Genomic DNA, 26,682 nt, shown 5'->3' with positions numbered 1-26,682 from the left:
TTTTCCTGGTATCCAACCTAAACTTACCCTGTTGTAACATGAAGCCATTTCCCCTCGTCCCATCACCAGTGAGAAGAGACTTGCCCTGCTCCCACTGTAAGCAGGTATTGGAGGACAGCAATAAGGTGTCTCTCCTCAGCCTCCTTTTCCCCAGTCTAAACAGCTCCAGTTCCTTCAGTCTCTCCTCATAGGGCGTACTCTCCAAGCCCATAGCACATAGGAGTTGCTATGTTTCATCAGAAAGCTGTTGAAACCAGCAGCTAAAACTAAACAGAAGGCAAGGGTGTATTTATTTATTTATTTATTTATTTATTTATTTTAAGGAAGAACCTGTTTTATTATTCGTAAAAAACATTTAATTAATGTTTAGAACTGCTAGGAAGGCACAGCCAAGTATGGAGGCAGAAGGAGAGAGGCTCATGCTTCACAAACTCTTGAATTCAACAGGATATTGTCTCCTTGTGAGAAGCCATCACTCTCATTAAATAAGATGATTCTGCGTGGCTCTGGGCCCTGCTGCACATACTTTCTCTGACCACAGGAAAAAATATTTACATTTCTTTTGCTTAAGGTCCTGAGTGTAAGGAAGGGATAATAAATACTCCTCTCCCCCTCCCTCCATCTGCTTTGTTTGTGAAACTTGGGCAAAGAGCCATGCCTGATTTATGACAGATGCCCAAGATGGTGTGATTATTGATAATAGCTATTTCCCAGCTACGTACAAGTACCTGCGGGGCTGTTTTGTACTTCTCCAGGGAAGCGCAAAGGAGGAGAGTCCCCACACAGAGTAGAAGGGGATTTTGCCTGGGTAGTTTGCCTGACGGAAGGAGGGGGATGAGTTCCCTGCATGGATAGTTTCTGGATCCTATTCACCACGTGGGTGGAGACAGTGAGTGTACTGAGGCAGGGAGCCTGAGAAGGTGGGCAGGTGATTTGTAAACTTTGCCACAAACCTCCTAAGCAATCTCCTCTGGCAAAACTCAAGTGAGGTGACTGGATTCTGTTATCTCAAAATTATTGCTGCTGAATTTAACACACACCTGTTTATCACTCATGTTTAGCCTTGTGTAACTCATTAACACCTTCTGATGAACCTCAGTGGAGAGCTATTCTGGAATAGCCAGTTGTTGGGATGGGACAGAGCAGCGTTGCCCAACGTGATTCTCACACAGGATTTCTGAGCCCAAATGACAAACCCATTACAAAGTTTAACAATTAGCTGCATTTCTTATATCAAAGTGGGCAACAAAATCCAAAAGGAATTTTGTGGGAAGCTTACATTGAAACAAAAATAGCCTTCGTAGCCTGATTTTGTTAAATAGTCATAACTTCAGCATCCATATCATCAGAATTCATACCTGGGGAAGTTCTGTATCTCAGAAAAGGATATGGTATGTTCCTTACATAGGGAGAATAACTGCGATCCTAAATATTTTTTCAAGATAATTTTTCTAAAACCCTGGGAGGTCTTAAAGGTCTTTGCCCTTTTGAAGGGCAAAGTACAGCTGGATAATTCAGCTTCATTGGTAAAAAGAAAACTGTTACTTTGAAGGCTGCCAGAAAATTTAATATCCTCAATAGTACATTATTATTAGTACCTTAAGAAGGTACCTATTCCAGGTACAGAGAAAGAGCCCCAGCTCTTCCAGTGTTCAGCAGAGCTCAGAAGAGCTGGTAACTGAAAATGGCAGCCATCAAATGTTTTGCTGTGCATTCAGCTGTCCTTGACAGGTGGCAATCTGTGACACTTGGGTTTCTCAGGGTGTACTGTGTAACTTGGTACACAAGTTCAGCAGTGTAAATTTTCCATCTGTGCTGGAGGAGCTCCACCAATAGTTGAGCTGAAGTAATGTGGTTTTCCATAGCCAGAGCCGTGGTGTTCCTCCCCAGCCCTAGCAAAGCATCAGGGTCTGCCATGTGCTTGGCTGCACAAATCCATGGCCACAGAATGCAGACCTGGCAATGGGAGAAAAATGTGAGGAGATGGTTGTCAGCACAATAAGACTTTTTCTATTTCTTTTTTTTTTTTTTCTTTTCTTTTTTTTCCCCCCCAGAGCTACAGAACAAAACACGATTAGGCTGTACACTCACACATTTCCATCTCCCCCAGATATTATTATGACTTCTTTAGCTCCCATGCAGCCTTGGTGTACGTGACCTAGATGCTTATTCCAGCGAAACTCAACTTTTGAAATGTTCCCAGAAATGTCTGTATCAATATAGTTCAAGTATGTATTGCCTGGCTTGAAAGTTCCCCTGCCAAAAGAAAAGCACAAAAATGAAGAATGCAAATGAGTCAGTTGTCTAAATTCCTGTGCCTTTCTGAATGCTAAGATGCAATGATCACATGATTGTACGTCATTCAGCTTTGCCATCTTTGGTTTGTGAAGTCAAGTCTGAGACCAGCGGTAGCCTCCCCTCAGGCCACAGAACTCTTTGCTCTCACCCTCCTTGCTGTGCTAACCTTTGTCTAGAAAGAAAAGAAAACACAGGGAGAGAGAGAGCAGCAAGCACATTTTGATCACAGTCTGTAGCACTGGGACCTCCAACCACTTATCAGCTTCTTTTATTACCAGTGTAGGTCACAGATCACAAAGAACAAGATGAGACCCAAAAAGAGATATTATAAACTCCGTATAATAACGAGTTTTTCACCAGTCATGTTGCACTTACTTGTCAATTGTGTATTTTCTCCTGATCCCATTAGTTCCAGTCAAGGCTACATCTATATTTCCCTTCATGATTTCTGTTGCAGATAGTCTGACACGTATCTCTTTTCGCCAGCCTTTGAAAACAAAGGGAAATAGATGGTGGTTGTGAGGAGACTTCTTTCCCTTGTATGTTTCAGTGTTTTTCAGGGTGAGGAGAGGTAAGCAGGCAAAATACCTCTGTCATTATTAAAGCAAATGTTAGTTCTGTGCGATTCTGGTGATGTTAATTTCCTTGACACTGATGTAAACTAAGTTCTAACCTTTGCTGGCTTCCTGGCCATGCTAAGTATTTAATTTGCTTTGAGCTACACTCCATGCAGCCTCAGTGTTCAATTTGTAATTTCTTGTGCTTTGAATAATTTGGATGGGTGTCTCATGGATAGCACTTTAGCTCTGAAATAGGAAGAATTGTATATTTTCTTAAATCATATTAACCTCAGTTAGAAGATCCTGTAATGTCCCAAGGCAGAAGCACAGACCCATATACGATAGTGCACATTTGGAAAGTTCTTGTACTAGCTTTAGTGTGTGCTAGTCAAGGAGAATCTCTTCACCCACTTTGGGCCATGGTTTCTATAAACCAGCAGTGTAGATGTTGACATCAATGTATTCATTCAGATTTCAGAAAGGCCTATTTTCTCTGCACTCATATTCATTTTTCCTCTTGCTTTTCTCAAGATGCAACCTAAGATTTTTTTGTACCTAGTTTTGCTTATGTTTTCAAGTGCCTAGTGAATGATGTCCTCAGAGACCTTATCGCATGTGATGACTCTTGGACGTCATCATCCGGGATGTGATCCATCCTCTTTACAAACTTCCTTATTTCTCAGTTCTTTGGAATTGATCACAATTAAAATTGCACTTCCTTATTACCCCTCATCATTATGACTTGATGAGTTTTGCAAAAATACCCCGAAATTGTCTCATTTACAAGCTTTTGTCAATGAGAGAAATACGAATTTTTTGCTTTGAAATTTTGCATTTTAAGCATAACATTCCTCCCACCTCCACCTTTACAGAGCTTTTGTATCTGCTATTCAGTTAACAAAATTTGGCAGGGTTTCTAAACCACAGGTCAGCATCAATTCCATAATTATCTCACCCTTATCCAAACAGAGCTGATATTCCATATACCTAATGTATGTAAAACTCCAGGTGTTATACTGAGCATCTCTTACTCCACTGAGTAAAGTGTTTCTTACTGCAGTCTTCATTGCCACTCCTGATTCATCACCCAAACTCCAGCACTTACGAGCAAATGGAGAGTGGGGTCCTGTGTTTAAATAAACCCTTTGCTGGTCCTTCTCAGTTTTGTGAGAAAACACATCAGCATAATGACCCATCAGTGGGCATCCTCCCTTCGGGCATGGGAAGCAGGCTCCCTGGAGAAAAATAAGTGTGTGTTACAACATGATATCCATTTTAATTCAGACTCTTAAAGTATGATAAAATTGGGTATTTTGGCCTTTTTTTTTTTTTTTCCTTTTTTTTTTTTTCCCCAGTTTGTTTGAGAAGATGCTTGGTTTTGAGTTCTTAATATATTTTCAGTATTTATCAGAGTAGTGGAGAAAGGAGCTGAGGTGGTCAGTCCACTTGCTTCATCATGCAGGTATATAATAAAATAAATAAAAATTAAAAAAAAATTAAAATCTGGAAAAGAAAAAAAGAGTTGCAAATCTGGCCTAATTATGTTTCTGCAGAGATCATTGAGTAAATGCCTGATCTGTGACTCAGGGAATATTTTTAGCTGCCACAGGGTCCACTGAGGTGGCCTCATAACTGTTGTGAGTATCACACTGGCAAGGAGGGTCCAGCTGAGTGTCAGATGGCAATGATATTTAAGCATATGAACACTGAAGTTTGGGGCTGCATTTTATTTGCTCTGTCTGCTTTATTATTATTATTTTTCTGTAAAATTAATCAGACTATGTGGATTGAATGTTGAGCTGAGGGTAAGCATGTATTCAGCTTCAGATGAAAAAACATCATTGTGTTATTCAGTTACTTAGAGGTTCAGTGAGAAGTGGGGTGTGTGGATCTTTGGCTATTTGGGCATTAGATTAATAGATGTCTAAATGAGCATCATTTGCTGTCTATTTTTCAGTTGACAAAATCATTTCCCTCTCATTGCTAAACTGCACAGGGTTCTGGCTGTTATTCAAGTCCTGAATTACATCAGACTTTCAAGTGATGTGGCAAAATCACTACAAGGAATGGCAACTTCTCAGCATGTCCTGGTTTCATCTGGAATAGAGTTAATTTTCTTCCTAGTACCTGGTGTGGTTCTGCATTTTGGATTTAGGGTGTGAATAATGTTGATAGCACTGATGCTGTTGATGCTTCTGAGCAGTGCTTATAAAGAGCCATGGATGTTTCTGCTTCTCATGCTGCCCTGCCAGCAAGGGACTGAGCATGCACAGGGAGCTGAGGGGAGCACAGTCAGGAATGAGCAAAGAGGTGTCCCATACTATATCCATATTGTATGGTGTCATGCTGAACAATAGGACTGGAGGAACTGGCTCTGGGAGTTCTCTGCTTGGGGACATCTGGTGGTAACTAATGGCATTGTGCATCATTTGGGGCTGTTTTGTGTGTGTGGAGCTGCTGTGCTGTATAAATATTTGTCTCCTCTGCTGTAAATGCTGTGGGTGTTTCCTGTTGTTTACAGATGTTTATACATTGATAAAAACCTATCCTCTTGATGATGGGTTTCAGCAGGTTTGTGTGGCACTGGTTTAAGTGGGCTGCCTTCAGCAAGCCCATGCCCCTTGCTGTGAATCTACACAGCTGAATCCAGCCCTTGCTGGCCTTCTCAGATCTTCATTTCTTTTCGTAACTGCTTAGAGTGTGGACATTTGCTGTCTTCATTTTCTTCTGGATCTGGTCTGGGGTTTGCTGCTTTTATATTTAGCCCATTTTTTGGCTATGAGGATGAGGACAGTCTGCAGAGCTACCCTTTATTCTATCACATGGAGTCCAGAAGCTGTCTCAGAAATTAATAGGGATGGAAGAGTAGGGCTGTAACCTTACCTCCTTCATAAACATGTCCCCGATACTCACTGATATAAAAGCTCGGTATGTTTCACACTGGTAGCCAACAAATCCATTTGGAGTGATAATACTTTCAGCATAATACCGGAGACTTCTTTTATGTCCACATCCAAGAGATCTATATGCTGAGAAAAAAAACCCATGCAGAAACGATTAAAGGTATGCATCAACCATAAAATCCATGCCAGAACAACATACGTGGGTCTTTATGGCACAAAGCACTCTTGTGTCTACATCTCTATTTCTGATAGAGAAGAGCAAGGTGTTGCCCATGTGTGTGCCATGTGGAAGCCCATGGAGGTGGAGATGCGCCTGGCAGCCCTCTCGCAGCCCCCAGTCCTGCAATGCACACACTTGACTGCCTGAACTTTACATGAGAACAAAGGAGGATTTAGCAGAATTTCCCTTTCATATTTTGAAGACTGGAATAATTCATAGTTGCAGCATTTGCAAAACATATAGTAGTTGCTATGAAGTAGTTTTCATTTGCTTACCATTATCACAACGTGGTAATTTGTAAAACCACAGTTTCCACTCACTTCTAGAATTAAAGATAATTATAGTAATTATTTTAACTTCAGCGGCTTTCAGTGTTTTTAAGCTCTGAAAAATCTGCGGTCATTTGACATTGGTGATTCTGTGAAATGCTCAGAAAAGCAAGATGCTTGGCAGTGTGTCCTCGATTTTGTCAGAATTATTTGAAATAAGTGCATTTTGCCCTCAGAGCGAAATTTGTGAGCTGTTAATGCAGAGCAGAAGAAAGTGCAATTTGTATTCCTTGTTATAAGCACTGTCTTTATTAGCTCTGAAGCCTCTCTTCTATCAAAGCGCAATATACTGATGTTAAGCTATAAAAATAGGCTCCGCTCTGCTGCAGCATTGGGGAACTTTGCCCAGTTTTAGGGTGATGTCAGGGAGGTGCTGAAGTAATTGCAAGGAGGCACGGCTTGTGGTGAAATCAAAATTTCACTTATAGTTGCTCTTCAATATTTATGCTTCTTAAAGACATCCTGGTTGATGTTGACGAGGTATCAACTGGTCAACCCTTTTTTCTTTACACAAAGGGAAAGAAAAAACAAACAGAAACATACTTTCATCGGCTGTTTCTCAAAAACAACCTGGGTCATCAAGGTTTCCTGAGTTTCCAGAATCTGTTTTCTTTATAGTTCTTTCTTTCAAAGTAATTCAAAAGAGTCTGTGCTTAAAATTTAAAAATCACAGCCCTTGTGGTAAGCTTACCTCATGCTAGTGCCAAATTCACTCAACATCTATACAAAGGGAACATAATACTTCTTCCTGCATCAAAAGCTGTAGAAAGAACTTACTAAATAGCATTTCTAAAGCACTTTTTTATGTAAAAGCACTGCATACATGTAAATATTATCAAACAGAAGAGATAAACACAAAGCGAGGTTTATATGAGAGGCAGGAGTTAACACTGTCTCTACTTTTAGGAGCTCCATGAACAACGCACTCCATCTGCTTGTGTTCAGTGGAGCTGGGTTTTTTTTTTTAGCGCAAAAAATGGCAAGAAGCCTAGCAAAATACTTAATTTTTGCTGAAAATTGAGATGTTTTTATGTTGTCACTTTTGAAGGTGTTTTGGCTTCAAATAATTTTGCGCACAGCATCTTTCCATCTTGGTTCCTAACTTTTCAAACCAGTTGATACCAAGCATTTTTGAGAGCCAGTTACCTACTAGTGGTTGAGATTTCAAAACATGTAGCTGTGTATAACAGGTATTCTTATCTCTATAGGCTAGGGTTAGAGGACAGGATTTGGGGCATCTATTTTGCTTTATCCCAGAATAACTCTCATTAACTGCTTAGCTTCCTTTGCAGAGCATCAATCAGTTCAGTAGTCATCTGATCATCCTCTATTTTTCAAGTTTGCTCCGTACCTTTTGAAGACACTAAAGCTGCTAATGATGGCAATAATATGGGGATGATAACAGTCACTTTTGGGTTATCCAAATCTAAGATATTTAGGTAATAGATGCATTCAAAAGGCTTTGCCTTAGCTCAGCCTGCAAACTTGCATTTGAAGCTGCAGTTGCAATGAGGCATTACTTCTTTACAACATACATACTTCTCATAAGGTCATTGATGGTCCGAACAGCTGCAGGTACACGAAGCTCTCTGCATCCTGGCATTTTCTTCCCACCATTTGGGTAAAAATCCAGGTGGCCACAAGTCTGAAGAATCCCGGGAGCTGAAATATGTAAAATCATAGAATCATGAAATGGCTTAGGTTGGAAGGGACTGGTAGCCTCCCATCAGATCAGCTGCCCAGGGCCCCATCCAACATGGTCTTGAGCACCTCCAGGATGGGACATCCAGAATCAATGCAGACTGATCACCATGTAAAAACTTACCAAAGTCAAAGAAGAGATGACCAGCATGAGTGTGAATTACATCAACAAATTTTGCATCTGAAGGGTCCAGCCTAACCATTGGGGGAGTGTACTGGAAAAGAGGTCCAGCTGGATCCAAACCTAAATGAAAGGATATGGGAATAATAATGTAAATATTAACTTATTTACTGAATGTGTCATCACGTTTCTACCTTAACTCCTCAGGTAAAAATCTATTTCGTGCTGATGTGTATGTGTGACAGCCATAAAAATAACAAGCCAGGTTTTAATAAAATGGGTTCTAGAAGCAGTGCAGTGCAGTAAAAATTGGATGGATGGTTGGCTTACTATTGGGGACTAATGTCAAAAGAAGAGATGTAGTGGTTGTTGGTTTGTTTGGTTGTCTGGTGTGGTTTTCTTTGCACATTACTAATATATGTCACTAATTTTGATATGTTACTCTCAGCTTGCATATTTGTTTGAGAACTTCTATTTGGTCAAAAAGCGATTGTTATTTGCAATAATGACATAGTGAATACATACAGTGCATAGCAACATATTGTGAATGCAGGAGGTTTAATGTTTCATTTCAGATTTTCAGTCTTACCAAAATATTATGCTGGTTTGGGCTTTTAAATCCAAATATGATAAAGAGTTGCTAATGTTTTACAAGTCTGTTATTTCACATGTGGTAGAGTATCTTCCTGCTCTTTGGTATTGCTAAAGACTATACGCAGTGTGCTCTGGGGACCTGTGCAAAGTAACATATATTTAGCTCCAGTGGGGAGAGATTAACCTTCCTGTTGCAGTTCAGCCTTTCTCAGGGCTGTGACATGAAATAAGTGGCATGGGATAGGATGTGCAATAGCGTTCTTTGAGTGGTGCCATGCTGTCTATACAGTTACAGGAAAGCAGCACAGTGTCTGTAATATATTTTTTAGGTAGCAGTTACCCTTTGGATCTTTTTTAAGTTGCATTAAAATATACATCTTTGACAGCTTCAGTACCTGTTATTCTTCCAATGCCAGGTTTTCGTCTCCCTGCTTCCCCTGCAGCATGTGCTCCAAGACTATGTCCAATGAAATGAACATTGGCAGGAGAGTATCCGTATTCTTTCTGTGAAGACGTAAGGAAAAGAAAAAAAACAAGGGCGCTAATGGGAGATACAAGCCAAAGGCTTTGTGTTTGTGGATTTGTACCAAGGTGCGGAAGAGAGATAGTTCCCAACTCATTCCTTCCCTTCTGGAGACAGTAACCTCCACTAGGATTGGGCTGTTTAGATAGACATTAGGGAAAGGGAATTTGTTGAATTACAGAATGACTGGGGTGGAAAAGGTCCTTATAACCAATCTAGTTTCAACCCCCTGCCATAGGCGGGATTGCCCTCCATGAGATCAGCTTCCCAGGGCCTCACCCAAACTGGCCTTGAACGCCTCCAGCGATGGGGCATCCACAGCTTTTCTGGGCAGCACTGCCAGTGCCTCATCACTCTCTGAGTAAAGAATGTCTTCCTAACACCTAGCCTAAATCTCCGCTCTTTTAGTTTAAAGCCATTCCCCTTTGTCCTGAAGTAGCTCCCATAAGTAGCATTATGCCTATTCAAAAGGTGAGTGACTCCTCCAGCTCTTCCTATCCAGTGAATACCCCTCATCCTGAACCTGTCTGTTCAGTGACTACATTGTTCTATGGTTTTCAGTGCCTTTTTCTATGCCATGCCCTCTGGGTGAGTACAGTGGCCTTTGTGCTATCCCAGTTTTCCAGCACCCAGATCCTGAGGAGCATTTCACTTTGTGCAGGATTAGAGACCTCTTTTCAGCTCAGTGGTACAGAGTTCTGTACTTTCTGACTGTGTTGCATCAAATCTAAAGATGACACTGATCCGCTGACATTCATGTTCCACTTGTACCTCAAGCAAGTTCACAAGATAGACCAGTTCAGCCCCCACAATGCGAACATTGTTGACTGCGTCAGTGTACAAACCACTGGAACCACCTCTCCAGTCAGTCAGAATGCAGTTCACATCTTCAACATGAAGCATGAACTGGCAGGGATAGAAACAGAAGAAAACAATCATGAAATACAGTACTTCCAGGTTACACACAATTAATAATTAGTTTTACTATATAGAGAGATCTCCCTTTAGTTCTGTGAGTTCTGATTTTTGCATCTCATCCTAGCAGAACTGGCGTACCGCTCCTGCCACATGGCTCTTTCAGCTCTTGCCTTACATTCCTTCTCCCTTCCTAGTACTGGCTTTACAGAAGCTTGTGAAGCACCAGTAGGCTCCAGCCTGCAGGGCCGGAGAGCAGTGATTGCTCTTGTCAGTGGGGCTGAACCCCACTGGTAAGTAGTGAGGATAAATTGAATCATAGACTATCTTGAGTTCAGAAGGACCCATAAGGATCATCAGTTCTAACTCCTATTGAGGATAGGCACAGTTGAGTATAGGTTTATCCTCGGGACTTGGCTTTATTTTGAAAGGAAACAAAATTATACTGCTCTTAGGGGATTCTATTTAGCAGTGTGTTTTTCTAATAATGCCCTAGAAACTCAAATCTCATTCTTATTCATCAAGTTGTACAGCAAAATGATGCCTCATGCACTTGCTGTGTTTGCGTGACTGGTAAAGATGCACCTTTTTCCTGTTACTGCTACAGAACCAACACAAGGAGGCAGAATGGAGGCAGATTTGAATGCTGCAGGTTTGATGCACAGTAGTTTCAGTTGTTTTCCATCTCAGTTGCTGTCACTGGTTATAGGGGATCAGCTTATCTTAGTTCCTCAGTTAGAAAAAGAGGATAGAATGGTTTCTTTTTATTGTCCAAGCTCTAGTCTTGAAAATGTATACATTTGGATCATGTAATGGGATTCACAAGTTTGAGTTCACATGCTTGAACTGCTCTGCTTCCAAATCCATTTTAAACAAACTATTCTATTTAGACACCTCAGGCAAGGGAACTTTCTGATGGCTTTCTGAAGCAATTTCATTTTTGAAGTACACCTAAAGAAAACCAAATCAATCTGCTGAACAGAGCATTTTGGCTTTGGTAGGTCAAATGCCTTATTCAATCTGAAATGTTTATTTTGAATTTTTACTGAGGTGAGAAAGTGACTTTTTCCCCGTTATTATTGTCAAGGAATTGAAAAACAATCAATTACAGTTTTCACCATGGAGGTGAATGCAGCAAAAGGGCATTTCACAAGAGGTTAAAGTGCACTATGCCCATAGGTAGGAACAGGAGGGCAGTATTGTGAAGCTGAACTTGTTTCTAAGCTTTCCATTCATGTATTCCCAGAATTAACAGAAAAAGCAGAGAAGTAAGTTTTAGATGGGAATCATCAGGCAGTTAATTGGGAGTGTATGTGGATCTTTGCACTTTCGAGTACAAGTATGATGGCACCGTACTTTGCACATGCTTGCTATCCAGGGCAGGTCTGTTCCAGCAAGGTGACCGTGTATAATGAAGCGAGTTTTCCTGTATGCTCGAAAGTTTGAAGTTTTGATAGTTGAGGGATTTGAAGCAGAAATTTTCTGTGTCAAAACAAACAAAACATCAACAACGTGAATGTTCTATGCCAGTGCACACTAATACAAGGCAAAGTAACCCAATAGTTCAGACTTAGTTCTCAAATCTGAACAGATGGTTCTTGTTCCTGATCCTAAATAGCTTTGCTTGGGAACGTCAGTTAATGGCTTCAACAACATTAACTCCTAGTTAACTGAACAAATGATACCGACATCCTATTCTCAATGCCTTGAGATATATTGGCACAATGTGTTGTGTAAATATAAGCTTTCTTTTTATACTGCCTTGCCTGCCTCTGGATTTATAATGATAAAACTGAATTTGAGCCATGTACATATCACAGAATATGGATCAGGTCCTCTCCTGAAAGATCTGTAAGTAAAGGTGTAGGAGAGAAGAAAGAGTTTCTTACTTGGTAGTTCCTGATGTTGTCCCTAGTGTAAAGGTGGAAAACAGTGTTCACAGCTGTTGGAGAGCTGGGCACACCTGTCAGCTCTCTGCCTGGGATCCCAGACCAAGGGGGATTGTCAGTAAAGCACCCGAGCCTGTCATAGCACACTTCCCTTCCTGGAGAACATAAAGAACAGTGAGAACAAACCAGCTTCTGCTGCCAACTCAGAGTAGTCCTTCACTTTGTGCTAATGGTCTGGGGTTTATGTCAATTGTTTTTTCCTGTGCCAGAATTAAAGACAGAGATTTCTGTTTAAAAAAAAGCTCAAAACATTAAAACATACACTACTGGTTGCTCTACCACTTCTGTAAAGCACCTCCCTTGAATTTCATCATCATAAGGGTTCAGTGGAAGTGATGATGTCAGTAGGATGAGAGGAAATGACCTCATGTTTTGCCAGAGGAGGTTCAGGTTGGATATTAGGAACAATGTTTTCTCAGGAAGAGTGATAACGCATTGGAACAGGCTGCCCTGGATTGGAGTCAGCACCCCTGGAGGCTTTCAAGAAAAGGGTACATGTGGCACTGAGGGATGTGATGTAGTGGGCAATATTGGTGGTAGGTGGAAGGTTGGACGTGATGATCTTAAGACTCTTTTTCAACCTTAATGACTCAATGATTCTATTGTATGATTCTGTGAATCTAAGTGCAAGCCTAGAGTACAGAACAGCCCAGGGAAGTGTCATCTGTTCCTGTATGGCGAGAGTTTCCCAATTTCTGTGGTGGCTTTAGTAAAGTAATAATGTAAATATCACATATGGGTGTTGCCATTAAATGCCATCCTCATCCACCATGATAGCACAACTGCAAGCCATTTTTATGGTTATTAAAAAGACAATGATGACAAAGCGAAACTATTGTTACTGTGAGAGGGTGACAGAACCAGAATGCATTGGATCGCAGCTGTTTTTAACTTGGTACAAAGTGCAGGGTAGGGCACTATGTATTGGAAATACTTTAAGAGGAAGAAACTGGATAGTAGAGCTGTAATTTAGGACTTCACTAGAGATTCTGTCCATTTCAAAAGTTCTTTTCCTCCGATGTTGGGGAACTCCTGGATTGTGCTTTATTGTCTCTCCTTTTTGTCCCTCTGCCTTTATCCTTTCCTATTGGTAAGGAGATGTTTGAGACCAGGATTATTTCTGTGTTCTATGCGTAGTGCTGTGCAGTGTATGTGCCTTGGTTGGCATTACCACTGCGCTGTATTTGCCATAAATGGGTATTTGGCATGGGTAGGGAACAGCTCAGGGAGAATTTTAGAATCTATTATTATATATAAATACCTTTCTAGTTCCCTTTCTTTTTGTTGCAAAACCCTTTAAAGATTTAGAACGATAGGTTAAATGTGTCAAAGGCATGACAGAATTCATTACTGCTAATGAAGAAATCTATGATATCAATACCAAAGCATGTTTGTTTTCTAAAATGTAGATATTCTAGTGAAAGCTGCACACAATTTTTTGCTGTTCATGGACTTTATCAGCTGTGTGTCTTACCTTTGGCTGCATCAAGAAGAAAAAGAGCAGTGATCCATACTGCAAGCATCTAAGGCAAAAAAAAAACCAAAAAAACAAAACAGCACAATTCAAGCCTAATTAATTATAAGTCCAGAATTCACCTAGGAATTTTCTTGATCCATTAATAGAAGCAGTAGTGGCCACGGGAGAATTTAAGGCATTTAATGAACTGGAACCAAAAGAATAAACATAATTCATGAAAATACCTTTGATTCCTCATTTGCCGTGGAATTATTGAGAATAGGAGATGTCCTCTCAGCATCTCTTAAAGATTCTCCCCTGGCCTTGACAAACAGAAGCTTTTTTTTCCCTGTAGAACTGTAATGTGTGTGCAAGTGAATGGATTTTGTAAGGGATTTGCTACAACATTTTTTGACACCATCAAGTTTCTTCTAGGCTTTAATAGAAAAACTACTTGTAGAAGTGCTAATCAGTGACTGTGTTTTAGAAGAACAGAGGCACAAAATCTGCATTTCCAAATCATGCCAATAGCAAAGATCAAAACGAGTTTTCAAGACTATCAGCCTTGTACTCTTATCAGTACTTGATCACTTAATTGCTAGCTGATACTCAACCATCAGAGTACATGGAACCAGCCATGTACGTTCAGGTTAAAGTAGGGCATGTATTTTACATTTAGTCTTACTAGTAGTAACTTAGCTTTAAAGGAAAGATGAGGAATTACTGAGGTACCTTTAGTCAGTGACAGAACACATATACAGTTTGACTTTATAACTTGCTTTCTATGCACTGCATATTAACAAAGTGTGCAGAATATAATATGGGCAAAAGAAGAAAAGTAAAAGGTGTGTGCTTACTATGCTGCGGATGTTAACAGCTCATACATTGAAAACTCTAATATCAGGGTCTGGTCCTACAATAAGTCCTGCATCTTCTCCCACCACAGTCCCCTGGAGTTGGTAATTTGCAGTCCCTGTAGGACTCACTGCAGATTCATGCATGTCCTTCTTCCACTTCCTCTACTCCATCACTCACAAAATACCCCATGCCCACCGTGATTTGAGTCCCTCAGATACTCTTGGCTCCAGTGCATCCCATTTACCTTGGCAAGGCTCAGGTGAGTTCTTGGAGTCCACTGTGTCTGATGGCAGAAATTGTAGGAGCCCTTTGGAGTGGCCAGTGGGAAGCAGGACAGCTCTGGTCCCACCTTCTGAGAGGACACTCACCCTCCCACCGCCGTGCAGCATCTGTAGCTTCACTGTGTGGTGCCAACTGAGCTATCGCTGTGTCAGGAATGCTAAGATGTCAGGAACCAGTTTAGACCAGTTGCTGTGAGACTCCGCCTGTTTAATGCAAAGTTTCAAATAGGGTGTTACTGTCGTTTGTCAGTAATTTAAAGCTAAAAAGTACAGGGAAGTGGGATGCAAACAGTGAACAAGTATGAAGCCTTTTAGCAGGGTATGAAGACTTTTAGTAGGGTTCCCACCATTGGCTGGGTGCCCCATCACTGTGCAACACTGAGTTGGGCTTTGCTACAGCCTTCTGCGTGATGCTAAGTCCCATTTTTTAGGATCCTGTTCTAAACTTTTAAAAGCAAAACCACCCCACTTGGACCCCGTTCCCTGCCTTAAATATTTCAGTCTTAAACAAACTTTTCCAGTTTGTATTTGACAGATGATTACATCAGCACACAAATGTGTTGAGAGCTCAGCCAGCATGTATGTTTGCAAAGTGTAAGCTGCTACTTGAGAAAAATCAGAGACATGTATGAAAAAGGGTTAAAAATGTAATTGCATGCTCTGTCTTGTTATTTATTCATCTGACAGTTATCTCATATGTAATTTTCCCAGTGGATGCATTACCTGACTCTTCTTTGAGAAGATGACAGGAATGCTCTCCAAGAGAGAACAGTTCCTTGGCCAGATTGGCACCACATCCAATTGCCATGGATCATCATAATTAACTTGTATTAATTGCAGTCAATTTAGTTTTTAGTGTTTAGGTTTACAGCATCTTTTCACAGAGAACTGTACTGTCATACTATCAGGCTAACATTTCTGACCAGACCTTCCTAGAAATCTTTATTCCTATATGTAGATGCCAATAAGTAACTCACATCTCAGCACTTTAATGCAACACCCTTTATTGGATTACTATGGCACCTCCTAAGAAAAGGGTGTACAAGAAGGGGAGACTCCCTTTTTTATAATCCCTTCCACTGACTCTTATCTAACATGTAGACAGAGGTTTAAGTAATTCTAAGGGCTGCTAGGTTAAAAAATGGATTTTCTTTTCTTTCTTGCTTGGTTAGCCTAGACAGGTTAATTACTTTAGGTACAGACTGTAGAAGCAAGTAGACCCTCAATACCTGTGCCCCATAACCTTAGCAGAAAATTAAGAAAGTAGATTGTTATGTAGCTGATGTTTTCTCACTTCAGGCCCAAGTTACTCCAGCAAAGTGTTAAATGATTCATGTTAAAATTTGAGTTATCTTCTCTTTACACAGTTAAAGAATACTGATGGGGTGTCAGTGTGTCTGTTAATTACTCATCAGTAGGGTTCAGCAAGCAAAAACACCAACCAGTCTTTTAGAAGAAATGACTAAATGAAGCATACATACAAAAAAATCTACATCTAAGTTATCCCAGATCATCTTGGTAGAAACTGGATTTGGTGACAGCTTAAGTGCTCAGATCCATGATGCTACAGTATATGGTATTTTCAGATGTGTTATCTGTAATCATTTACAGACTAACTCAGGCTGACTCATTGGACCCCACAAAGCCGCTCCCCCCGCAAAAAAAATAGTATCTAATATACATAACCTGCTTCTGATTTAACTCTATTACCTATAATAATTTACCTATAACTATTTACCTATTGCCTATAATAGAATTAAACTAAATCCTCACTTCATTCTATGCTTCCCACTTAAGAAGTTTGCTGAAGGAGCAGGTCACTCAAACTTCTAAATTAGTTTATTTGGTTTAATAAATTATTATTGTTACTTCATCCTCATAGATCTTACCTATAACTAGAGTATGTTGGTGCATATCCTCTCTGGGGAGATAAAGAAAACTGAATTATCCATTACATTAAGAAGCCTTTCTGGAACCAAAACCTACCTCAACCCCCTGCTGCTATGTGGACTTTAACAGCAGCCTGATGGGGAAAATTTCATATCACTTACAAGATTTAGTGACTTTGCCAAATTAACACTAGAATGACAAGATGCTTGGGTCTCTGGGTTTTACCTAGAATGGCAGCATTACTATCCTACTTCTAGTTGCAAAGCTGCATACCACAAAGTCCTTGTAGATCATCGTTCTAGTGAGCATTCAGCATCGATGGGAGCCTCACTGCTATAGTCTTTGCTCAGAATGTGAAATGGATGTTTAACAAAGTTCATCTGCCTTTTTGCAGGCAGTCAGATGTGACAGATCTCCTCCAGTGTTTGAGAAGAGGTTGCTGGGAGGGCAAGGCATCTTCATATTTGTATCCAGCAGACAAGCATGAAATGGGTTTTTCATGCTCATTTGCTAATGCCAGGAAAGCTCATAGCTCAGCAACATTGCTAGTTGTCAGCACTTCCCTGTCAGCTTCTAGAAGACTTTTCACCTTAATTGGGTTAACTACTTCAATATTATTTGCCTTAGTTTTATAGAACTCATTCATGCACCCGTCTTATTTCTGAGAGAACTTCCCACCCCCCCCCCCCTTTTTTGCTTAAGAAGAGCTGGGAAACAAACTTCTTGTTCCACTCAGCCAGAGTAAATGGAAATCTGTCTTTTGCCTCCCATTACCAAAAGCAGAAAGGAAAATTCTTTCTGTCACAGAGTTTTATCCGTTCATTTCTGATTTCTTGAGGGAACAATTGGCCAAAGATTCTTTCTGCCATTGAAATCTGGCTTTGTGCAGTCTCCTGAAAGCTCCCTTCTGTCGCAACTCGTGGAAGAGGGAAGTTTCTGTGATTAGGGCATTGCATATAATATGACTCTAAGGAAAGCACGAAAGGGATAAATCCTTGAAATCATTGTGCAGAGCTGCTTAAGCAATTTTTTTTTTTTGTTTCAATTCTTGAATTGCAATTTCACCCCCTTCTCATGTCTTAGCTTAGAGATTGAGCTTTCTGGGCAGGAACTTACCTGTCTACCTCTGCACTGCAGGGTATGTAACTCAGTTTTGGGGAGTGTATAAATAGTTCTTGTTACTAGTGGTAACAGTAATGTAAAGGTCACCTTTTTCTAGTACAGCTGCTGTAGGAGTCTCCCTAAGGAAGTGACACTTATGAATGAAATCTTAAATAACACTAAGAATTCTTCTATTCTACCCAGTATGCTTGCCTGCTGAAATATAAATGGATTACTGTTCTTATTATCTGCTGTTCCTTCATTATGATCTAGCTTCTGATACCTCTATCAATGCTAATCTCACTGGGATCAATCAAAGAATAAATATTTCTTAAATAGAGGAAGAGCACCAAATGTTAAGTTTGACTTGCTTTGTATTTTAATACCATTTAAGCCAACAGTTGTGATTTATTTATACTTCCAATGGAAGCCTACTTTTTTCTTTTCTTGTATTTCTCCTTGTGAGTCTAGAGATACCATAAGGTTTGATCTGTAATGCTTCTGGGTTTTCCTCCATTTTGTCATTGTCAGAAAGTAGAGATACCCATCTACTTTCAGTCCTAGTACTGCTTAACTTTCTTTTGGCAACATTCAGTAACATCAAATTTAGACTGAAAAGAATCATACTTTCAAAAGGTTGATTAGCCACCTACACTGCAAGAAGTAAGGAAAGACATCCATAACTTTTGTGACTTTACCTAATAGGCATTTCTTTCTTTCTCTTATCAGCCATTTACCTTGAAATTATTGTATTTGTACTTTTGGAGCTGGAAATCAGTTCAAGAAAGGACAGTTAAGTACCGTGTAAAATGGATCTCACAGATTAACAGAAAAACCATAGCTGCTCTTGACAGCACTGTTGTAGAAGGCTATGCTAAATGAATAGTAATTGATAATAATGAATTTTGTTACACGCTTTAAGGATTACATGAAGGGGTGGAATAGATGCTCTAGTTTAAAGGCCTTTTGAATTTATATTTCTGAATTTTAAGATGTATTAATTAAAGTTAATGGTTATTAGTAGCATAGTAGCATATTTCCTTGATGAGATAACTGGGACAACTCTATCTGCACGCACAATCATTGAAATGCTACGCCTTTCTAGACTTTTTTATTATTTCTTAATTGCTGTTTGCAATGAAATGAATGAAGTCATATTAAATAATAACATAGCTTGCAGGTTGGCTGACATATTTTCTGTATCTTGATGAAATTCTTATTTATTTAGTTCTGGAAGTCCAAAGACTAAAAGTGAAGACACAGTCATTCTGTACTTTCTAGTGTCCTGACACATTTCTGTACATTTCAGTGTTAGTTGGATTTTTAAGTACCCTTACATCTCACTTTTCTCAGTGTTTGCAATTTTTGGAGCAGAGTGCTCCACGTTAAAAAAAAGAATGATAGAGTCAAACAGCAATATTAATTTATATGAGCCGTTAGCTGCTCTTAAATAGGAACAACTAGTGTTATAATGGTGTGGCTTCATAACAGGCCTTTCAAGCTGTATGTGGCCTTGTTTATGTGGGTTTGGTTGCTGTTTCACAAGCGCTGTTTTTGTTCCTCTGCACTTCCTCTAACTTTGGTCTAGTGCAGGTTGACGTAAAGGTGTTGCTATGTTTGTCTCACTATCTTTTAGGTTCTTAACTACTCGTGGTTTGGCAACCCATGTAATGATTTAATAAAGTAGTGTCGGCATCCTTTATCCTGCACCGTGGGTTTGTGCATTTCCCTGCTTTGCCTCCCCTCTGGAGAGGAAGTTTGGACTGGTAGCACTATTAGAATTAAATCAGGTTTTAACAGAAGCATTCCTTCTGCTGCTTTTGGAACAGTACTCGTTGCTTATTTGAGAGAGGCCAGACAATACAGGGAGGGCTGTGAAGAAAAGTAAGTAATTTGCACTATCTTCCTGTAAAGGCACCAAGTGAGCTGCAGGATGGTACTTTTTAGTCTGATAGTCCAGCTGGATCAGTGTTTGATTCAGTATAATTTCAGAAAAATAGAGCATTGCCATTTAAATTTTAACCCTTTTGATTTGGAAGCCATGAGGATGAGAGAAAATTGGTATTTAAATATGGTGTTGAAAAAGACTATCCCAAATGAGAGTGGCGTGCGGCATGATCACAAACTTATTTTGTGTGTAAGGAATGTGGGAGTGGAATGCTGCAATCAGCCCAGCATGCAATATATAGAGGCATTACCACAACGATTAGATCTAAATAAGTCTAACTGGAATATTTCATAACGTGAGCCCAGGTCCGCCTCTTTTTGCAGTCAGCTGAAGTTCCTTCCATTGCTTTCAATAAGTGAGGGCAGAAACAACATTTCAGCATTGATTTCAGTGTGTGTACAATTGTGGTTTGTATTTGAGGTGCACAGAAATGTCTGGAAAAAATGTCAGATATCAACATCTTTTCAGAGATCTGTTACACCAAATACCAAGTGTGAAGAACCGAGGACTAAAAGCTCACAGGGCTGGTCTGTGTGTGGGTTCATACTGCTGAGGACAAGACGTGATAGCCTTAAGTTGTGCCAGGGGAGGCTCAGGTTGGCTATTAAGAAAAATTGTGTGTTAGGTTAAATCTTCCAGTGGCCAAGAAGGCCTCCTAAGCCCTCTGTTGTCCTTTCTTCTGATGGATGTAGCTCAGCTGTTCTGGACATTCCATGTCCTGGAGGTGCTGGTCACCTGGGATGTGTCTCTACCAGTCTAACTGCAGTTTGGGTTGGTTAAGGTTAATGTGAAACATCCAATGGCCAAAGCTGGAGTTATCAGCAGAGCTGTGCACAGGAAAAGCCATGGGAGCTTAGAGTCTTTGGTTTGTCCTTTGCAGATCTTCTTAGCCTGCACCCTTTATTCCATTGGGATTTCATCACTGCAACAGTTATCATATCCCACTTTGCAAGATAACTTTTAAAACTTCTGAAATTCAATGATTGAAGCTATTATTCCTTTTACGCTGTAGTTCTGTGTCTGCTATAAACATTCATACACCTCAAACTGAAGCAATATATACTTACAGAGAATTGATAATGGTAATAGATCTGAAAAATGATTCCTTCGTTCCCATGCTGGGGTCTGTGCTGGACATTTTCTATGAAGCTAATAAGCAAGATTACAGTTGTAGAAACACCTCCTGCTGTAGAAACAAATGCCTGTATGTCTTTATACGGAGAGAAACTCAGAAGGTAATACAGATGGTAATTTTGCACTCGCCTTTCAGCTCCAATTTATAACATCATGTCCATCATCCCATTGCCAGTTATTTGCATCACAGCAGCACCTAGAGGCCAGCTCTACTCAAATAAGGGAAGGAAAGAGCTTGATGCTGGTGCATCATATTAAAAACATGAAAAGTGATCGATTTTGAGATTTACTAGTAGACTTCAAATAGATGAGTAATTTCCTATCACAAAGATTGAATAATAAAACTATGATGCCTTATTTCCTTGAAGAAATTACAGTGAGGAACTATATTTGATGTGAGAAGAAGAGAAATCCCAGAAATCCACATTTCTAGTAGTGAAACACAGCCTGATAGAAAACAAAACAGTGCTGTTCAATGGAGATTTATCAGAGCTCCATATTAGAAATAAAATCTAGAAATTTTAGCAAGTAAATAGTAATATTTGCGCACAGACGTGAGTTATGTGTTCACAAATGGCTGTTACATGTTGCTACGATTGTTTAGGATACAAACCTGCGTCAGTAGATGATGTGGCATATGAATGTGGCCCACACCAGTATCTTCTATCCAAGTAGAAAGTTACCATTTATGTTACCTGAATTCTCAAAGGGTTTGAAAAAGCTCAGTTTATGTTCATTCAGTTCAACAGGAATAAATCATTCTCAGGGTAACATCATTTTCAAATATGTCTGTTTTCTTATATTTGCTTGAGTATTTTCTGAGAAGCACGAGGATGAATCACTTGGTTTACACAATTGCATTGTAGATATATTTGGAGACAACTGTGTTCAATGGGTTTGCATTAACCCATTGGTTAAGGTAGTTTCCCTGGAAACTTAAGGAGGATCCTTCTCACTGCAGTCTTTTCTTTTTCTTCTTTTTTAGTATTTCTGCTATTTTGTTTGATAAAATGTACAAGAGTACCCACAGATTGGATGAGTGGTTCTTTTCTCTGCTTCTGGCATAGCTGCAGCCAGAGCCAGGGGTATGGTTTACATCTCTGAGCATGAAACAGAAATGGATGACAGCTGGTAATCATAAATATCTCCCAGCAATAGTCTGCAGGTATTTTTGAAGTAATGATTTTCCTTACAGCTGGTATCCTCAAGAGAGGCAAATTAACACAGCTCTTCACCTGTTTTCAGAGCACTCTTTATGCTACCCCGGACAATCCAATGGCCAAAGAGCCAGTAACTTCAGCTGTGATGTTTGTCAATCGTGCTGCGGTGCCCATCCTCCTACTATATATAATAGGAGTGGCTACTCCTATGCCTAGGGCTCGATGTCTGCTCCCATCACCTGCTTCCCTCCTACACAGCTCCTGCAAAACATTCCTCTATTTCACTTCATGTTCAAGCGTCATAGAGATGCCCTCAGTTCTGCTCTGAGCACCTGCAGGAGCATCTCTTTCTCTTCCTCCCTCCTCTCAGTGCAGTTTTTTCTTGCTTTTGCCCGAAATGAGATTTTTAGCTCCCCTGTGATGATATGTGCCACAAGGCAACAGTTCACTTCCAGGTGCCATAAAGAAATAAATATTAGCGCTCTCACTTTACAGGCAATAATTTTTGCATGAAGGTTACATCTATGCCTATTGATCTAAACCTGGCCCTGTTCTAGTAGAGCACGTTGGCTGCTGTATGCATGGGGGCTGACATCCAAGGTTCTGCTTTAAAGCCTCTGGGCCTCACAGGATTGCTGCCTTTATGATGGAGTGATATTGGAGCCTTTTTGGTGACCGTACAGGTTTTCAGAATCTGCTGTGTCCTTCTGAACTTGAAGCTGATGCTCTCTGCTGGGTGACTTTGAAAAAGCAGTTAGCAGGAGCTGTGAGCTGCACAGAAAAACTCCTGTGAATAGGTAAAGCAAAGATCTCTAAAGTAAATGGGCAAATTAAGGCATTTCAGTATGAAAAAATCCTTGTGAAGAAGTTAAAAAAAAAAAAAAAAGGAGAAAATAAAAGGATTAAGAGACTGGAGGAAAAAGAAAAGGAATACGATTTGTTTATATTTTGGTCTCCTTCTTGTGAATTTAGCTGAGAATCTTACTGGTATCTGGGAAGCATTAAGATGCACCTTATGTATCTGGTTATAAATGTACAGTCATGAATAAGAAACAAGGCTGTGTTGTTTTGGGAAGCTCGCTTCCTGCACTCAGTATTCTTTTAGGCAAAGTATTTCTGGTTAAAGAAATTGTGAGATAGCAACTATTCCCCCAGGACAGCGACAGCCACCGACACTGCTTCTGAACTACTCAGCTGTGGGCTTGTATGAATGAAAAGCACCTGGCTTGTATGAGAACCCTGTTAGCACTGGTAAGGCTATTTGTAAAGGCAGTGTAGGTCTTCTTGATTCCACGTGCATCCCATGGTATGCAATGCTGCAGTAAATCCTTAAGATCTCTAGTGTAAATCTGCTACTTTGGTGTCGTTTGAGTTCTGAAATACAATTTCTCTGAAATAAGCAGCACCGTAGCACATACAGTCTGTAATCAGTGACTGAAATCTGAAACTGATGGTTTTGAGAAATAATTGCAGAGATGAATAATCATCCAGTGCGGCTGTTTGCAATTATCTTCCAAAGAGTGCTCAAGCCAAGGTAACATTGTTGCTTTTTGTGTAACCTGGAACTAAATATAACATTACTGCTGACACAATATGCAGATGATGCTGAGACTGACATCAGGATTGGAAAAGGTGGTGTCACAGAATAGCATGGAGAGCTCGGCAAGCAGAACCTGTGTTAACATGGTAATATAGTCCCATGCAGAGCTGCTCATCTGACAGAAATCCAGGTTATAAGTATTGAGGAGATAAAGAGTTCGGAAAGCAGCAACTTTGGAAAGTGCTTATAAATCAGCCTGAACAACTGAGTCAACACAAACTTGAGATGTGGTGTCTGAGGTAAAAACGATTAATGGGAATGTGGAAATCTATTCAGGAAAGCAGCGTGTAGGAGTGGGAAGGCAATTTTACGTTTATATAAGCATTGATGAAACGGGTACTGGGATATTGCTTGCAAACTGGGTGTCAGTGTTTCTAACAGTGTAAGAAATGGGTGCAGGAAGAAAGCTGCAGAGATTATTTGAGCACTGGAAAAAAGCCTTACTCTGAAAGAAAGGAAGAATGCAATTTGTTAAGCTTATCAAAGAGTCTGAAACATAACTTGATTGCAGCACAGGAGTACCAGCACAAGGGGAATATACTTGATATTAAAGGGCTTTCTAATCTTACAAGCAAAAACTTATAAAAAAAACCAAGCTCTAGAAGCAACAGCCGACACAAGTGAACTATGAATTATACAAAGATTATAGTACAAATTAGTCAGCAGAATAGGTCTGATGCAGCTCCCCTTTTGAAATCCTCAAACCGAAGCTGCGCCCCTTTCCAAAAGGTGTCTTTTAGCCTGAGTGGGTTATTGATACCCTCACGGTGGGATGTCTGCTCCTTGTATGTAATGTAGTTTGGAAAATTCCTGCTATGTGTGGTGTTTGTGTGATTTTGGCACAGAAGTGGTATACATACTTGGAGTCAATAGAATAATTTTAAAGCCGATGTCTCCAACATCGTAATGTACAAATGATGAGATAGGAAGAAGGCATCTGTCAGAAGCAATAATTTTCTGGTTGCAATACTAAAATGAAAATTGTTGCTCAGGAGAGAAAATGTATTAATCATATATTAAAAAGATCCACTAGATGGCGCTGGAACATCCCTTTGTGAGTCTTCTCATTTAGGATGATCGCCTGATTATCCTTATTTTTTAATCAAGACCAAAAGGAATTTATGAACCGTAGTATGAAGAATCCAAGGGACATAACATTCTGATATTAGACAGGATGAATGTTCTTTGTTTCTGTCTGATGTACACAATATGCCGTTCACTGTTTAGTTTATGACTGAGTTAGCTTTATGCGCTTATTTGTTTGGAGTCTGTTAAAAAGAACTTCATCAGTAGCAAATTATTTCAAATGCTCCCTTTAATAGAGAATTGAACAGCATTCCAATCCAATCTTGTTCTCTTCTTGCTAGAATGAATTCAGTTAAATAAATTATACTACTCTATTCTAAAGGGAAAGAGAGGCTACGGTCCCCTTTAAGACATGACATCAAAAACACCTGGAAATTAAAACACAGAGACAGGAATTATTGTTTCAGTAAAACACAACAAATGTTCTTTGTATTTATGATGAGTCATCTCTGGCATTTCATCTATTTAATATATTGTTTCCACGTAAAAAACTATCACTTAAAGGCAATATTTTTCTAACAAGTGTATGTGTCTTTAAACACTCATATCTAGCAGGAAGAAAGGGTCAGCTCCCACTTCACATTACCGAAGAAATTATTAGGCTTCTCAGCTATGCAGACTGACCAATGTGGGCTGATGGGAGCAATGAAAGGAATAGGGAAAGCTGGGAACACCTGGGAATTCCTGCATAGGTCTGGCTGTAAAGAAATGCAGAAGGTGTATAGCTTAGCATAGCACATCCAGTCTTTTAGAAGATGCAAGTGATGTTTTATTTCACTGACTGGTATGATTTTAGTCAAACAATAAATGAAATACAAGGGAGGTTGTGGATGCCCCATCCTTGGAGGTGTTCAAGGCCAGGCTGGATGGGGCCCTGGGCAAGGTAATCCAGTAAAGGTGTAAGTTTGGTGGCCCTGCCAGGCAGAGGGGTTGGAACTTCATGATCCTTGAGGTCCCTTCCAACCCTGGTCATTCTGTGGTTCTTTGAATTCCATGCTAAGAAGACCATTAAATCCTACATGTATCAGCAGGGAACTCGAGGTGACTGCAAATCAGTAATGGTGCCTTGACTCTGGCCTGCTGGAGAAGGTATATTGCCTGCTTGGAACATCAATTCTGTGGCAGTTTTTGCCAGTCTGGCCTTTAGGATGTTTACTCATGAGACATTTGAAAACTGTCTTTCTGCAGGTATTTCAAAACCTAATCATTTCAGTACAGACTATAGATATTTTCATACAGAATGAGCTGTTAATATTAATCTGATATCTGGAGTATTGAAGAAGCATATAGAAATTTAATGAAAATCAGCCCCCTCCCCAAATTCACTGAATGGAGACGAAACAAATAATTACACGAGTTATTTGTGTAAGAGGCTGGCAAGTCCCAGCAGATACAGTGAGAACAGTGGGAATTTAGAAGGCTGGGCTATTGCTGGGGTATCTCAGCAATGCATGTCAGCTCTGATTAGAACAGTTCAAAAGACACAGAACAACTAATTAAACACTCTATTGACAACCAAGGCATAGATCATTAGACGTTGAATCTGATCCTTTACCCAGATAACATACTGCAGTGCCACATCTCTTTTTCGGAGCAGAGAACTGGAACTGTTTTGCTAGTTCTGTTCACCCAATAGCTGTTTATTGCATTGTCAACGTTACACAATGGGTGTACAGCATACCTACTAAATCCGTTATCTTCTCACCGAAATCTCCTAGGGCTGTTTTCTGTTGCAAAAAGCTTCTGGACATTACTTCAGATCAGGCTGTCAGAAGCCAGTTGGCTCACTCTTCTCTTTCTGTTCTTTCCAATCATTATTGCAGGAATTGTGCTCTTTCTCACACCCCCCTGTTGTCTCTTCTGTGCTTTCATCCAAGTGAGGTGCTTTATGAATTTAGATGTACAGCCTTTCTTAGGATGCAAACCTAATTCTCAGTGCTCCAGTTCTTTATTGACCTGCACTCATTTTCCTCACTATGCCCTTGTGGGAGCGCTTGGCCTTTCCTAACCATTTTCCATCTATCCATATAATTCAGTCTCAATGTTAAAAATAAA

The 26,682-nt window shown here is 40.0% G+C and overlaps 2 protein-coding genes across 2 annotated transcripts in view; one reads left to right on the top strand and one right to left on the bottom strand.

Moving 5' to 3' along the window:
- The window catches only part of GFRA1 (GDNF family receptor alpha 1), a 233,309-nt gene that overhangs the window by 29,134 nt on the left and 177,493 nt on the right, over positions 1 to 26,682 (top strand). The gene's annotated exons all lie outside the window — the stretch shown is intronic.
- Positions 1,662 to 13,636, bottom strand: LOC107316186 (pancreatic triacylglycerol lipase-like). The gene is made up of 12 exons (XM_015867422.2): positions 13,588 to 13,636; positions 12,054 to 12,208; positions 11,521 to 11,646; positions 10,021 to 10,155; positions 9,122 to 9,230; positions 8,136 to 8,255; positions 7,850 to 7,972; positions 5,772 to 5,887; positions 3,964 to 4,093; positions 2,674 to 2,785; positions 2,092 to 2,256; positions 1,662 to 1,956 (listed from the first exon to the last, which is right to left on the bottom strand). The coding sequence occupies exons 1-12, from the start codon at positions 13,634 to 13,636 to the stop codon at positions 1,893 to 1,895; spliced, it is 1,404 nt and encodes a 467-aa protein (XP_015722908.1). The 3' UTR covers positions 1,662 to 1,892.

This window comes from Coturnix japonica, chromosome 6 (assembly GCF_001577835.2).
Source record: "Coturnix japonica isolate 7356 chromosome 6, Coturnix japonica 2.1, whole genome shotgun sequence".
NCBI lineage: Eukaryota > Metazoa > Chordata > Aves > Galliformes > Phasianidae > Coturnix > Coturnix japonica.
This window is presented reverse-complemented; position numbering and strand designations above follow the sequence as displayed.